Raw genomic sequence first — 13,591 nt, 5'->3', positions numbered from 1 at the left:
GACCAAGACCCCTGTATTTCCCACACCAACTTCTCCACCTGAGATCTTGGTTCCTCTGTGACCACCAGAGCCCGAGGTCCTCTTAGCACTGACCACCCAGAGCCTGGGCGGTCACCATGACTTCAGGGCCTGGACTCCTGGGTCTCCAACCCAAAGTGGACAGGACCACACTATACTTTCCCCTCTTCCCTGTGAGTTGTCATGGACCTCCTGACACAAGGGTGAGGACACAGGGGTTAGCTGTGAAGGTCACCAGACCTTCCCAGAACTCTAACAACCACCCCAAGACACCCCACCCTCACCCTGGGTCCTTGGCTACCTTCCTTTTCCTGATTCTCCATTCCTTTCCTATATCCTTCCCTAGAATACCTGTATCTGCCCTACCACTTCCTTCCCAATGCAACCTCCACCACCGCCATCTGCTTTTTAAATGGAAGGGATCCTGTGCCTTCCCTAGGTAGGCTACCTGTCTCATGGCACACCCGAGGAAACGGAGGCAAGAACTCAACAGGACTATCAAGTGTTGTGGTAGAGGTAGGCTAATGCTCTTTGTCTTCCCTTGTCATTTCTGCTGTCCCCACTCCTGGCCCACCCCTCTTCTGATTTCCTTTGACTGCCCCCAGCTCAGGTTCCCCAGCTGCTCTAACCACCCTTTTTATAGTAATGATTCACATGAATGACTCCCAACCACGTACCCTGTACCCACTCACCTTCCTTCCCCAAGCCGTACTCGAGCCTGTATTTCACCACGTGCCCATTGCTCAGGCCGGGGGGCAGGGGCAGCCATGCCACCCTGATGTCCGAGGGGTTGGGGCTGGACAGGGAGAGCTGGGGTGCTGCACTTGGGACTAAGAGAACATTAATGTGAGCCCTGGACATGGAACGTGAGGCCCAGGAACTGTCAGACATTTCTCCAGGTCACAGAGCTAGTCAGAAGCAGGATCAGGACCAGCATCCCAGAGGGGGCTACTCTGGGGAGCCTAAGTCCTGGTATGGTGTTGAAAGGACAGAATCTCCCAACCTGAAGGTTGGGGGCACAACCTTCCACATACAATGGGTTGATGTCATGAGCCTCTACTCTATGTGTGTTAAGGGAAGCACAAGTCTGAGCTGGACTACTGACCCTGGGCAAAGTCACTCTCATTTTTGGGGCCTCAGTTTTCCACTGTATATTGGAAGAATTCCTACCCACTCCCTTAAAAATACAAGCCAAACTCACTGCCATCACGTGGACTCCGACTCATAGCAACCCTAGCTAGGACAGGGTAGAACTGCTTCTCAGGGTTTCCGAGACTGTAAACCTTTACAGGAATGGACAGCCTCATCTGTCTCCGTGGAGTAGTTGGTAGGTTTGAACCATGGACACAAAATGTGACATGAGGCAGATAAAAGAGTACGGAGAACCAGGGCTACCATACCCAGGGGACTCTCTCGTTGCAGGTTCAGAACCCCTACCGTCATCCAGTGTGTGGACCAGCGCTGGGGCTGAGGTGCGGCTGGCCCCCAGCTGGGAGTAGGCCACCACGTAGAACTCATAGTCAGTGTTGGGTTCCAGGTCTCGAACCTGTAGCTCTGTGGTGTCATTGTTCACTGCAAACTGGTACTCTACATTGTCCATGCCTGGGATAGTGACAGAGGGTACAAAGAGACCACCCCAGGCACTAGCTTTCTAGGTATCCCAGTTTCTGGAGTAGTCTATTTATAGCTAACCCTGCCTCTCTCCCCACAATTTCCTGAGCTAGAGCATATTAACTCCCCCACCCCTGGCTTCTAGTCCCACTGTATTAGTTTCTCTGCTAGGGAGAAGCTCTTTTTGGTCTCGACTGCTAAAGTTAGAAAGCAGGGTAAGGAGGTGGTTCCTAAAATCCCAAAGCATTTTCCCAGGGAAGAGACACATCTTCCTCCTCTTTCATAACAAATGTGGCCGAGGACAAAATGTGCCATTCACTGATCCCTCCTGCATCAGGATGAAGAACCACGTGTGTTTCTCCTTCAGCCATCCCACCTGTATACCCCGCCACGCCCCCTTTGGCAACATACCCCGTGCCTTCTGATAGTGGAGGGAGAAGCCGATGATCTGCTCACTGTGCAGCTCAGGCCGCTCCCAGGCCACGAGCACCGCAGAGCTGCTCAGCGGCGTGGCCGTGACCCGTGTGGGCGCGCTGGGCAGGCCCTCGCGCACCACCACTGCCAGGGGCGCAGCGGCACAGGCCGTGCCCGCGCCGTTCTCGGCCACGCACTGGTAGTAGCCGGCGTCCTGCAGGCCGATCTGTGTGATGACCAGGCTGCCGCCGCCACCCTGCACCTTGACGCGTCCGTTGGGCCTCAGCGGAGCCCCGTCGTGCAGCCAGCGCAAGGCCGGCCGGGGCTCCCCAGAGGCTCGGCACACGAAGCGCGCTGTGCTCGCCCGTGTCCGCGACAGCGCTTCGGGCGCCTGAGAGATGGCGGGGGCCGCTGGGGACAGGAAGGGAGACGCTGACTGCGGGATCCAGCAACCAGGAGCTCCGCCTCCCCACCCCCCCATACTTAGCTCTGCCCCCCCCCCTACGACCTCATTTTCCCTTCCCACCGCGTTGACCTCTCCCAGATTCATCCCCTCCCGCAACACAAATACTCAAATTCTGAGCAGATCTACCCTCCTTCCCCCATTTTCACCCACGTCCCACACTGACCAATCTTTTCCTCTCCCCAGTAGTTCCCAGGCCTCTCAGCCTACCCTAAATACTACCCCAGCTCCGCCAGAACCTAACCCCACTTCCTCAATTTATTCACCTCTTCCCCCTCTCCCTCCAAGACTCCCACCTCCCAGATTGAACCCTCACCCACTATCCAATCCCAGAGCAAACCTCATCCACTATCTCCTCCAGTCACCTCACCTCAGTCCCCACCCTGGTCACTGCGTCTTCCCTCACACAGGCCCTGCCCTAAATCACCCTCTCTTCCCTCCCTAACTAACCCAATTCTCCCACTCCATTCTCCAGTCTCTTCCCACCACTACCTCTCCCCCACTTAACCATCCCAACCCCTTCCAGTGCCCCTCTCAGCTCCAACTAACCGCCCCAACCCATCTCCTCCACACCTTCACCCCTCAGCTCCCCCCACCCCACCCCATCTAGCCTCCCACCTCACCCAGCACGCGGAGCTCAGCAGCTGCGGTGGCAAAGTCGCGGGTGCGAGGCTTGTTGGCGCGGCACACGTAGACGCCAGAGTGCCGGGGCTGCGCACTGGCGATCAGTAAATTGGTGCGGCCCAGGACGATGACATCCGTGGAGATGGGCTTCCCATCTGGGAGAGGAGAGGCAGCCATGCTGGAGAGAGGTGCTAGGAACTGCCCCTCTACCCACTCTCCGGAACTTGGGGCCCCTCTACACCTAGGTTAAGTAAACACAGCAGTCCCGGATTGGAATCTGTGGGTTTCTCCACTTGCTAGCCTGGGACTTCTGTAAGCCCTAAATTCTCCATCTGTAAAAGGGGGAGAGAGTCTCTGGCTGGAAGGACTGCGGTGAGGGTGAAAAGAATTAAGTTTTGTGAAGACCCCTGGCACAGTGGCAGGCCCAGTGTGCTCAGTACAGGAGTCAGACGTTACAATTACCAGTATTATTCAATTCCGTTCTCTCCAGGACGCATTCCTTAGCTCTAGCCTCTGCCTACTACCATGATGTAGGTATTTATTGGACCTAAGATTTGACGGGACCTAAGATTTTGACCCTGTAGGATAAAGCACTGGACCTCAAGGTGGGTTTGAACCACAAGGTCGGAGGTTCAAACTCACCAGCTGCTCCTTGGAAACCCTACACAGAGTTGCTGTGAGTAGGAACTGACTACAGGACACTTAACAACACCAACAAATATTTGAATATGTGCAGGGAATTCTAAAATGAAAAAAAAAAAAAAGTTTGAAAACCCCTCTCTTCTGGCCATGAATAGAAAATCCTGAGATGAAATGCAAACGGCTAAGAAACACAAAACAGTGTTTAACCTCACTACGAATCAAAGAAATTGAAGAACAGGTGCCATTTTTCATCTATCAGATTGGGAAAGTTTTCAAAACAGTAATTTGCACTGCTGGGGAAGAGGTAAATGCTGCTGACTCTGTAAAGGGGCTTTCCCTTGACCTTGAAACCAAGTTGTAGGAACCTGTCTTCGGAAATTATCAGAATTATAGATAAGAATTTGTGAACAAGGACGATCGTTGCAGTATTAACTGAATGAGTGGACAATTTGTGAGGGCTTTAAAAACCAACATCAAACAAGGGAATATTATACCATCCTTTTAACTGATTTTTACAGTTGTTTTAAAGAAGGGGACATATTTATGAGATATTGTTTGGTGAAAAGAGGGCTCCAATATGTAAATACAGCATGCTGTCTTCTTTAAGGGAAAATGTGCACATGTAGTTTTTAAACCTGGAAGAAAATACACTCATAGGTTATGCAGTTTTTATCTCTAGGTGGTGGGTTGCTTTCTGGCTTATGTTATTTTCCCTAGTTTTCTACAGTGGAACACACATGACTTTGCGTTCAGTGAAAAAAAAAAGAAAAATGCTGCCTTTCCTTGACTTAGTATGAAAAAGTTCCTAGAGGGGTCAGGAATGCAGTCCTTGTCCAGCCCTCCTTCTCCCAGTCTCTATCCAGGGAGCTCTGGTGGCACAGTGGTTAAAGCACTCGGCTGCCAATGTAAAGGCCAGTGGTTTGAACCCACCAGCTGCTCTGTGGGAGAAAGATATGGCAGTCTTTCTATTCAAATTTACAGCCTCGAAAACCCCATGGGGCGATTCTGTTCCACCCTCTAGGGTCATTATGAGTCAGAATTGATTCCACTCCACGGCAGTGCATTTGGGGTTTTGGGTTAGCAAGAGTTTCTTCTCCAAGTGAGGTCCCAGGGCCTCAGGTGTAAGCAATTCTCAAATTCTTACAGTGCACATACTCACGGATCCCAGAATTCCAGGGGATCTTGTTAAGCTGCAAAGGCCTGGGGAGGGCCTGAGATTCTACCTTTCTAACTAACCCCAGGTGGCAGGTTCCCAGACTCACTTTCCTTAGCAAGGACCCAGGGCAATTGTTAAACATTAAGATTGCTGTCAGCAGAGGTCACAACACTCTGGCATGAAGGCAGGAGCCTGCAGTTTTAACAAGCTCCCTAGGTGTTTCTAGTGCATGAAACATTGCTATTAGGACCTCTGGGTGACACTCCAGGCCTATCCCAGTAATGGTGGGTGTTGTTAGGTGCCATCAAGTCAGTACTGACTCATAGCCACTCTATGCACAGAATGAAACATTGCCCGGTCCTGCGCCAATCCATCTAGTTGGGGATCTTCCTCTTTTCTCCAACCCTCCACTTTACCAAACATGAATCTTTGTCCAGGGACTAGTCCCTCATGACAATATGTACAAAGTATGAGAGACAAAGTCTGGCCATCCTGGCTTCCAGGGAGCACTCTGGCTGCACTTCCTTCAACACAGATTGGTTTGTTCTTTGGGCAGTCCATGGTACTTTCAATATTCTCCTCCAACACCATAACCCAAATGCGTCAATTCTTCGACGGTCTTCCTTTTTCACTCGCCAACTTCCACATGCATATGAGGTTATTGAAAATACCATGGTTTGGGTCAGGTGCACCTTAGTCCTCAAACTGACATCTTTGCTTTTCAACACTTTAAAGAGGTCTTGTGCAACAGATTTGCCTAATGCAATTCATCCTTTGATTTCTTGACTGCTGTTTCCATGAGTGTTGATGGTTAATCCCACCAAACTGAAGTATTTGACAACTTTAGTCTTTTCTCCATTTATATGGATGTTGTTTATTGGTCCAGTTGTGAGGACTTTCGTTTTCTTTACTTTAAGGTGCAACCTATACCAAAGGCTGGGGTCTTTGATCTTTATAGCATTTTTAGTTCCCTTCATTTTCAGCAAGCAAAGTTGTATCGTTTGCATTTCACAGGCTGTTAATGAATCTTCCTCTGATACGGATGCCACATTTTTCTTCATGTAATCCAGCTTTTTGGATTATATGCTCAGCAAATAGATTAAATAAGTATGGTGAAAGAATACAATCCTGGCGTGCACCTTTCCTAATTTAAAATCATTCAGTGTTCCTTTGTTCTGTTTGAGAAGCTGCCTCTTGGTCTATGTACAGGTTCCTCATGAGCAAAATTAAGTCTTCTATTGAATACTCATTCTCTGCAATGTTGTCCACAATAGAGCACAGGTAAATATCTTTCTGGTATTCTCTGTTTTCAGCCAAGATCCATGTGAGGTCAGCAATGATATCTCTTGTTCCGCTTCCTCTTCTGAATCCAGCTTGAACCTCTGTCATGTACGGTTGCAGCCATTTTTGTATTATCTTCAGCAAAATTTTACTTGCATGTGATATTAATGATATGATCTGATGATTTCCTCATTCCATTAGGTCATCTCTCTTGGAATGGGCATAAATATGGATCTCTTCCAGGCTGTTTGTTGGCCAGGTAGCTGTCTTCTAAATTTCTTGGCACAGATGAATGAGTGCCTCCAGTGCTGCATCAATTTGTTGAAAGCTTTCAATTGTATTTCATTAACTCCCAGAACCTTGTTCTTTGCTAATGCCGTCAGTGCACCTTGGAAGTCTTCCTTCAGTATCTTTGGTTCCTGATCATATGCTACCTCTTGGTACAGTGACCCTATGTATTCCTTCCATCTTCTTTTGATGCTTTCTACATCATTAAATATTTTGTTCATAGAATCTTTCAACATTGCAAATTGAAGCTTGAACTCTTTCTTCAGTCCCCTCAGCTTGAGAAATGCTGAGTGTGTTCTTCCCTTTTGGTTTTCTAACTCCCGGTCTTTGCACATTTTGTTATAATATTTGACTTTGTCTTCTCGAGATGTCCTTTGAAATTTTCAATTTAGCTCTTGTACTTCCTTATTTCTTCCATTAACTTCAGCATCTCTATGCTGGAGAGCAAGTTTCAGAGTCTCTTCTGTTATCCATTTTGGTTTTTTCCCCTTTTTTCTTGCTTTCTTAATGACCTTTTGATGTTCTTGATGTCACTTCACAATTCTTCAGGTCTTCAGCATCTAATGCATCAAATATCTTCAGAGGATCTCTAAATTCAGGTGGGATATGTTCAAGGTCATATTTTGGCTCTTCGGGACTTGTTTTAATTTTCTTCAGCTTCAGTATGAACTTGCATATGAGCAATTGATGATCTGTTCCACAGTCTGTCACTGGCCTTGTTTTGGTTGATGAGAAGGAGCTTTTCCACTGTCTCATTCCACAGATGTAGTCAATTTTGTTTCTGTGTAGTCCATCTGGTGAGGTCCATGTGTATATAGTTGTCTTTTATGCTGTTTAAAAAAGGTAGTTGCAATGAAGAAGTCATTGGTCTTGCAGAATTCTATCATGAAATTCTCCAGCATTGTTTCTATCACCAAAGCCGTATTTTCCAACTACTGATCCTTCCTCTTTATTTCCAGCCTTTGCATTACAATTGCCTGTAATTATCAATATATCTTAACTGCATATCTGATCAATTTTAGACTGAAGAAGTTGGTAGAATTCTTCAATATCATCATCACTGGCTTTAATGATTGGTGTGTAAACTTGAGTAATAGTGGTACTAACAGGTCTTCCTTGTAGTCATATGGATATTATCCTATCACAGACAGCACTGTACTTCAAGACAGATCTTGATATGTTCTTTTTGATGCTGAATGCGATGCCACTCCTCTTCAATTTGTCATTCCCAGCCTAGTAAACCATGTGATTGTCAGATTCAAAATGGCCAATTCCAGTCCATTTCAGATCAGTAATGCCTAGGATATCAATGTTTATGTGTTCCATTTCATTTTTGACAATTTCCAATTTTCCTAGCGTTATATTTCATACATTCCATGTTATAATAGTGGTATCCTAATATGGGTTAATGCGCCAGACTGCAAAACCATCTGAATTGCAAGGTTGGCAGTATAAGTTCACCAGATGTTCTTCGGAAACCCTATACAAGGTCACTATGGGTTGGAACTGACTTGATAGCACTTAACAACAACAACTAACTATGCAAATGTCATCAGTCCCATGAGTTGAAGCAGGTTGGGGAGGCACAAAGATAATAGTAGCTTCTATTTCATCAGCACAATGTTGGATTCAATTTATTATTTTTCTTTAAATTGTATATTTGGGAGCTTCTAAAATTCTATTATCTTGTAATTCCATGAACATTTTGAAGCCGCCCTGTATATTCAGTATATTGCATGTGTGATGCCATGTGGAGTTGACTCCAGTTCATACAGCAGCCCTACAGGACAGAGTAGAATTGCCCTGTAGGGTTTCTGAGGCTGTGAATCTTATGGGAGTAGACTGCCTCAGCAGACTCATTACCTCATCCTTCTCTCCCACAGTGGCTGGTGGGTTCGAACTGCTGACCTTTGAGTTAGCAATCTGACACTTAACCACTGTACGACCAAAGCTCCTTGAATGTGTGATGTTGTTGTTGTTGTTAGGTGCCACTGAGTTGGTACCAATCCATAGCAACCTTATGCACAGCAGAATGAAACACTGCCCAATCCTGGGCCAAACTCACTACTGTTGCCACACTTGAGTCCATCGATGTTGACACTTGGCCAATCCATCTCGTTGGGGGTCTTCCTCTTTTTCTCTGACCAAATGTGATGTCCTTCTCCAGTGACTGGTCCCTCCTGACAATACGTCTGAAGTATGAGAGATGAAGTTTGGCCATCTTGGCCTCCAAGGAGCACTCTGGCTGCACTTCTTCCAACACAGATCTGTTGGTTCTTTTGGCAGTCCATGACACTTTCAATATTCTCCTCCAACACCATAACTCAAAAGCATCAATTCTTCTATGGTCTTCCTTATTCACTGTCCAGCTTTTGCATGCATATGAGGTTATTGAAAATACCAAGGCTTGGGTCAGGTGCACCTTAGTCCTTAAGCTGACATCTTTGCTCTTCAATACTTTAAAAAGGTTTTGTGCATCAGATTTACCTAATGCAACAATATGTTGTTTAATTTCTTGACTGCTGCTTCCGTGACTGTTGATAGTTGAATGTGTGATAGAGACTTATAAAAAAGGAGGCAATGTGGGGGTAAGGTTGGGGGGGCGGGGGATGTGACAGGATGAACCAGTGAGGAAGGATACAGAAAGTTAGGTTCACGATCCGCTTCTGCCATTTAACTTGGGGCAAAACCCAGAACCAAGCCTGCTACCAGCAACCCATTCCATCTCCTGAGGAACAAAGTAGACGTGCTTGCTCTACAGTGTCAGGCTGTAATCTTTATGGAAGCAGATCTCCAAGGCATTCTTGTGTCACCACTTAGTAGGGTCAAACCACCAATCTTTAGGTTAGTAGTCAAGAGCAAGCCATTTGCACCACTCACGGAGGGACCAGTCACATCTTAGGGACAAATAGAAACTGAAATTATCCTTGCCCCCCTTCCTCACGGGACTGCAGGGAGTGATGGACCAGAAACATAATAAGCTGTACAGTTTGGGTCATGGCTCTTGTCACCTACCTCTCTGAATTTGAGTTTCCTCATCTGGGAATACTCATCCTGGCCTCTGCACTCCTCAGAGGGCTCTGGGGAAACTCTGACAGGCGAATGGTGTGAATGTGCTCAGCAGACTGCAAAGTGGTGTTTGGCCCAGCGCTCTTGTTACCCTGATCGTATCTCCTGTAACTCAGTCCCACTTGGCACTTATCACTCATTGTCTGATCCTGTAAAACCTCTCTTCAGGGGTGTATGTCTTATCTCCCTCTCCCAGACTATGAGTTCCGAGGGCAGGGTGTGTTTCTTTCTCATCTGTGTATTTTATTCACCGGACCCAGCATGATTCCAAGCCTTCAAAGGCAGGCCCATGCTGGGGTGGACTGAATGTCGGCTTTGTAGTGAAACTGAAAGGCACTGGATTCCTGGTTCCACCTGACTTACTGGCTGGGGGTCACCCTCCCAGTTCTCAACTACTCACTTGCAACACCACTGTGAAGAACAGAAATAAGGTGGAGAGCTTAGCACAGTGTCTGCCCTATTTAGGGTCTCAATAATGATATTGTGAACCTTAGACTTCAGGCGCTTTGTGAAGGAAGAACGCAGTCGCCGATCTTGCTGTCTGTCCAGCCATGGTCAGTCCTGGGAGAGGAGTTCCTGACAATTCGTGGGTCACCATTCACTAGAGTGGTCTCCTTTATAGCTTCCTGACTTGGGGGAGGTATGTAAGATGCCATAGTTCTCCTTTCCTATGTGTGCCCTCCCACCTTCTACCTCTTCACTCACCCTGTCGGACCCAGGACACAAAAGGGGTGGGGTCAGCTGAGGCCACACACTCCATCACCACACTCTGACCAGACACCACGGTGGTGTTCTCCGGGGCTGCCACGATGACCACATCCTGCTCCCTGGTGGACGCCAGGGACCCTGGAGAGAGGGCAGGCCAGCATTATGTGTCTTCACGTGCAATGCCTCACCTGACATTCACAGTAACCGTGGGAGGCAGGTGCACTGGGGGCAACAAAGGCAGATGGGGAAAATGAGACCCAGGCTTAGCAGGGCTAGGACTTGAACTCAGAACCCTTTATCCTGGAGTCAGGAGAACAGCCTCCAATTCAACATCAGACAAATGACTGAATAACCACATCTGTCCCCATTCTTCTATCCTACAGCCAGCCATCTATAGGACCATAACGTCATGGATAGAGCTCTGGATTTGGAGTCAACAGCCAAAGTCCCTAATCTCAGCACTGTCATTAATGTGCCTTGTGGCTGTAGGCAAGCCCCTTCCCCAAAGGCTCTTGGGTTCCCTGTGAGGAAAATGTGGGGAGTGGGCTTGAGCCCAGGTTCCTGCCAACTAGGCAGCTCTTTCAGCCCTGATTTCCTACTGGGTTCTCAGCATGACCCTGGTCCCTTTGGGCAGCATGAATACTTGGTGTGCCCAGCAGGTGGCAGCAGAGACGCCACCACTCCCCAACTCCCAGGATCAGGAAGGTCACAAGAATGAGCTTAGAGGGAGGCTAGGATGCCTGGCACAGAGGGAGGCCAGAGAGGGAGGGGCCTGGGGTCTGCTGAACATCTGCTACGTGTTGGGCATTATACACTCTTATCTCCGATATTCTCACAATTACTCTGGAATTGGACATTTGATAATGAGCCCAGGGCTTCACAGATGGTGAATAGAGAAGCCAGGATTCAAAACAGGTCTTTTTGACCCCAGAGCCTGTGCCCTTCCTACTCCATTATACTAGGTTGGCAGCTTCTCAGCGAAGTGGAGAAAGGGACTGAAGCAGTAGGCATGGCAGGGAGAACCCCCCCGCCCCCATGCTCGGGCCTCTCACACAAAAGGGCACGAGAGAATGGGCTTCAGGACACTAACACCCCCTCTCTCAGATACACCCCCCAACTCTTGTCCAGCCCAAGGGAATAGAGGCTCCTCAGGAAGGAAGAGCCCTGGGCTGGGATTCCTGTCCCATCCCAGACTTGCTGGGTGGTACTTGGCCACACTGGGCTTCATTGCCTCACCTGAGGGCAAGGGCTGGACCCCTTGAAGCCTTTCTCAGCTCTGAGGTAGCTGATTCAAGAATCCCCCCACATTCCCTCAGGACTTACCTCTGCGGGCCACACTGAGAACAGCCTCCTGGCTGAGGCGCTGGCGGGCTGAGTTGGTGGCCACACAGCGGTAGGAGCCTGAGTCGCTCTCCTGAACGTCCAGGATCTGGAGGACGCCATTTGGAAGAGTGATGAGCCTTAGAAAGGGGAAGAGGGCAGCTGTGAGGTGCACATGGTCCTGGGGTCGTGGGGAGGTGGGGGGGGGGGGGGGGCAGCAGGGGGGGGGAGTGCAGGGTGGGGATTGGACACAGGAGAGCTTGGGGGGGGGGCGGGAGGCAGCAAACTGTCCTGGGCGTAGTCCCACTCCAGTCTGGAATGACTATAGCACTCTCCTTTCAAGTCTCACTCATAATAATAAAAAGAAATACAAATTAAAGCTACAAGAGAATCATTTTCACCTATTAGGCAAAGGTCAGAAGATTTAATAACACCCATGCAGATGAGGGGCCAGGGCAAAGGCCCTTCTGCTTTGTTAGTGGCCATGCCAATTGGTGGAGTCCTGCTGTGGCGCCAGAAATGCACTGGACTGCTAACTGCAAGGTCAGCTGTTCAAATCCACCAGCCGCTCCTTGGAAATCCTATACAGGGTTGCTACAAGTCAGAAACAGTTAACAACAGCAACGTGTCAAATGATGCAACACAAGTTGATGAGATCTCAAAATCAGAGCTACACCAAAAATGGATAGATTTTGCTCATGTATACTGTCACCGGAGTGTCACAGATGTCCTGGTGTGGTGCTCTAGGATAAGCACTGGACTACTAACCACAAGGTTGGCAGTTCAAACCCACCAGTTACTCCTTGGAAACCCTATACTGGGTTCACTATGAGTCAGAACTGACTTGACGGCACTTAACAATACCGACACTAAACTTAAATAAAAAACTAAAAAGAAAAAGAAAACACTGCACCTGCCTTTTGACCCAGATAGCGACTTGATGGCACTTAACACAATAAATGCCACTGTTAGGACTTTATCCCACATATAATTTTATACATATGTGTAAAAATGTATGTTTAACAATACTTACTTGAGTTAATAAACAAAAGACTGAAAACAACCCAGTGTCCATCTGACTAAATTAGTCTGGGTACATTCATACAATGGAATGATTCTGTTGCTGTTGTTAAGTACCGTGGAATTGGTTTCTACTCATAGCCACCCTGTTTCTGAGGAGTGGCTGGTGAGTTTGAATCTCTGACCTCGCAATTCAAACAGACCTTGCAGTCAAGTGCTTATCCTACAGTGTCACACCAGGACTCCACAACAGTATATAGACAGCTGTTAAAAAGAGGCAAGCAGAGAAACTGGAACCTTCATTCTTTGCTGGTGGGATAATAAAATGGTGCAGCCACTACTGAAAACAGTTTGGTTGTCCCCCAGAAAGTTAGGCACCAAATTAACATATAACCCAACAATTCCACTCCTAGGTGTATATGTACCTAGCAGACTGAAGGCAGGGACCTAGATACTTGTACACTAATGTTCATTATAGTACTATTCACACTAGCTAAAAGGTGGAAACAACTTGCATTCATCCACAGATGAATTGATAAACAAAGTGTGGTACATACATGCAATGAAGTATTACTCAGCCATAAAAAAAGAGATGAGGTTCTGATACATGCTGCCCCATGGAAGAACCTTGAAAACCTTGTGCTGAATGGAGTAAGTCAGACACAAAAGGACATATACACAAAAGTGTATAACCCCACTTACGTGAAATATTTAGAATAGTCAAGTGCATAGAGTTCAAAGTTGATTGGTTGTTACCAACAGAAGGTGACAGGGAGAAATGAGGATTTACTGCTTAAGGGTAGTAGGTTCTGTCAAGGATGACAAGGAGTCCCAGTGTAGCGATGTAGGATAAGCGCTCGACTGCTAACCTCAAGATCTACAGTTCAAACCCACCAGTCACTCATCGGAAACAAATAGTCATGATGGTTGCACAATACAAAGAATGTAATTAATGTCACTAAATTACACACATAAAA

General features: G+C 47.6%; 1 protein-coding gene across 1 annotated transcript in view; it reads right to left on the bottom strand.

The window, feature by feature from the left end:
• The window catches only part of IGDCC4 (immunoglobulin superfamily, DCC subclass, member 4), a 46,432-nt gene that overhangs the window by 14,671 nt on the left and 18,170 nt on the right, over positions 1–13,591 (bottom strand). The window contains exons 7-12 of the mRNA XM_006831844.1: positions 11,598–11,734; positions 10,272–10,412; positions 3,130–3,285; positions 2,041–2,454; positions 1,456–1,620; positions 711–848 (exon numbers count right to left, since the gene is read on the bottom strand). Coding sequence (XP_006831907.1) covers positions 711–848; positions 1,456–1,620; positions 2,041–2,454; positions 3,130–3,285; positions 10,272–10,412; positions 11,598–11,734 — 1,151 coding nt within the window. The remainder of the gene's footprint in view (positions 1–710; positions 849–1,455; positions 1,621–2,040; positions 2,455–3,129; positions 3,286–10,271; positions 10,413–11,597; positions 11,735–13,591) is intronic.

Source organism: Chrysochloris asiatica, unplaced genomic scaffold (assembly GCF_000296735.1).
Source record: "Chrysochloris asiatica unplaced genomic scaffold, ChrAsi1.0 scaffold00004, whole genome shotgun sequence".
NCBI classification, from domain to species: Eukaryota; Metazoa; Chordata; class Mammalia; order Afrosoricida; family Chrysochloridae; genus Chrysochloris; species Chrysochloris asiatica.
Note: the sequence above shows the minus strand (reverse complement) of the source record. Positions and strands in the feature narration are given on the sequence as shown.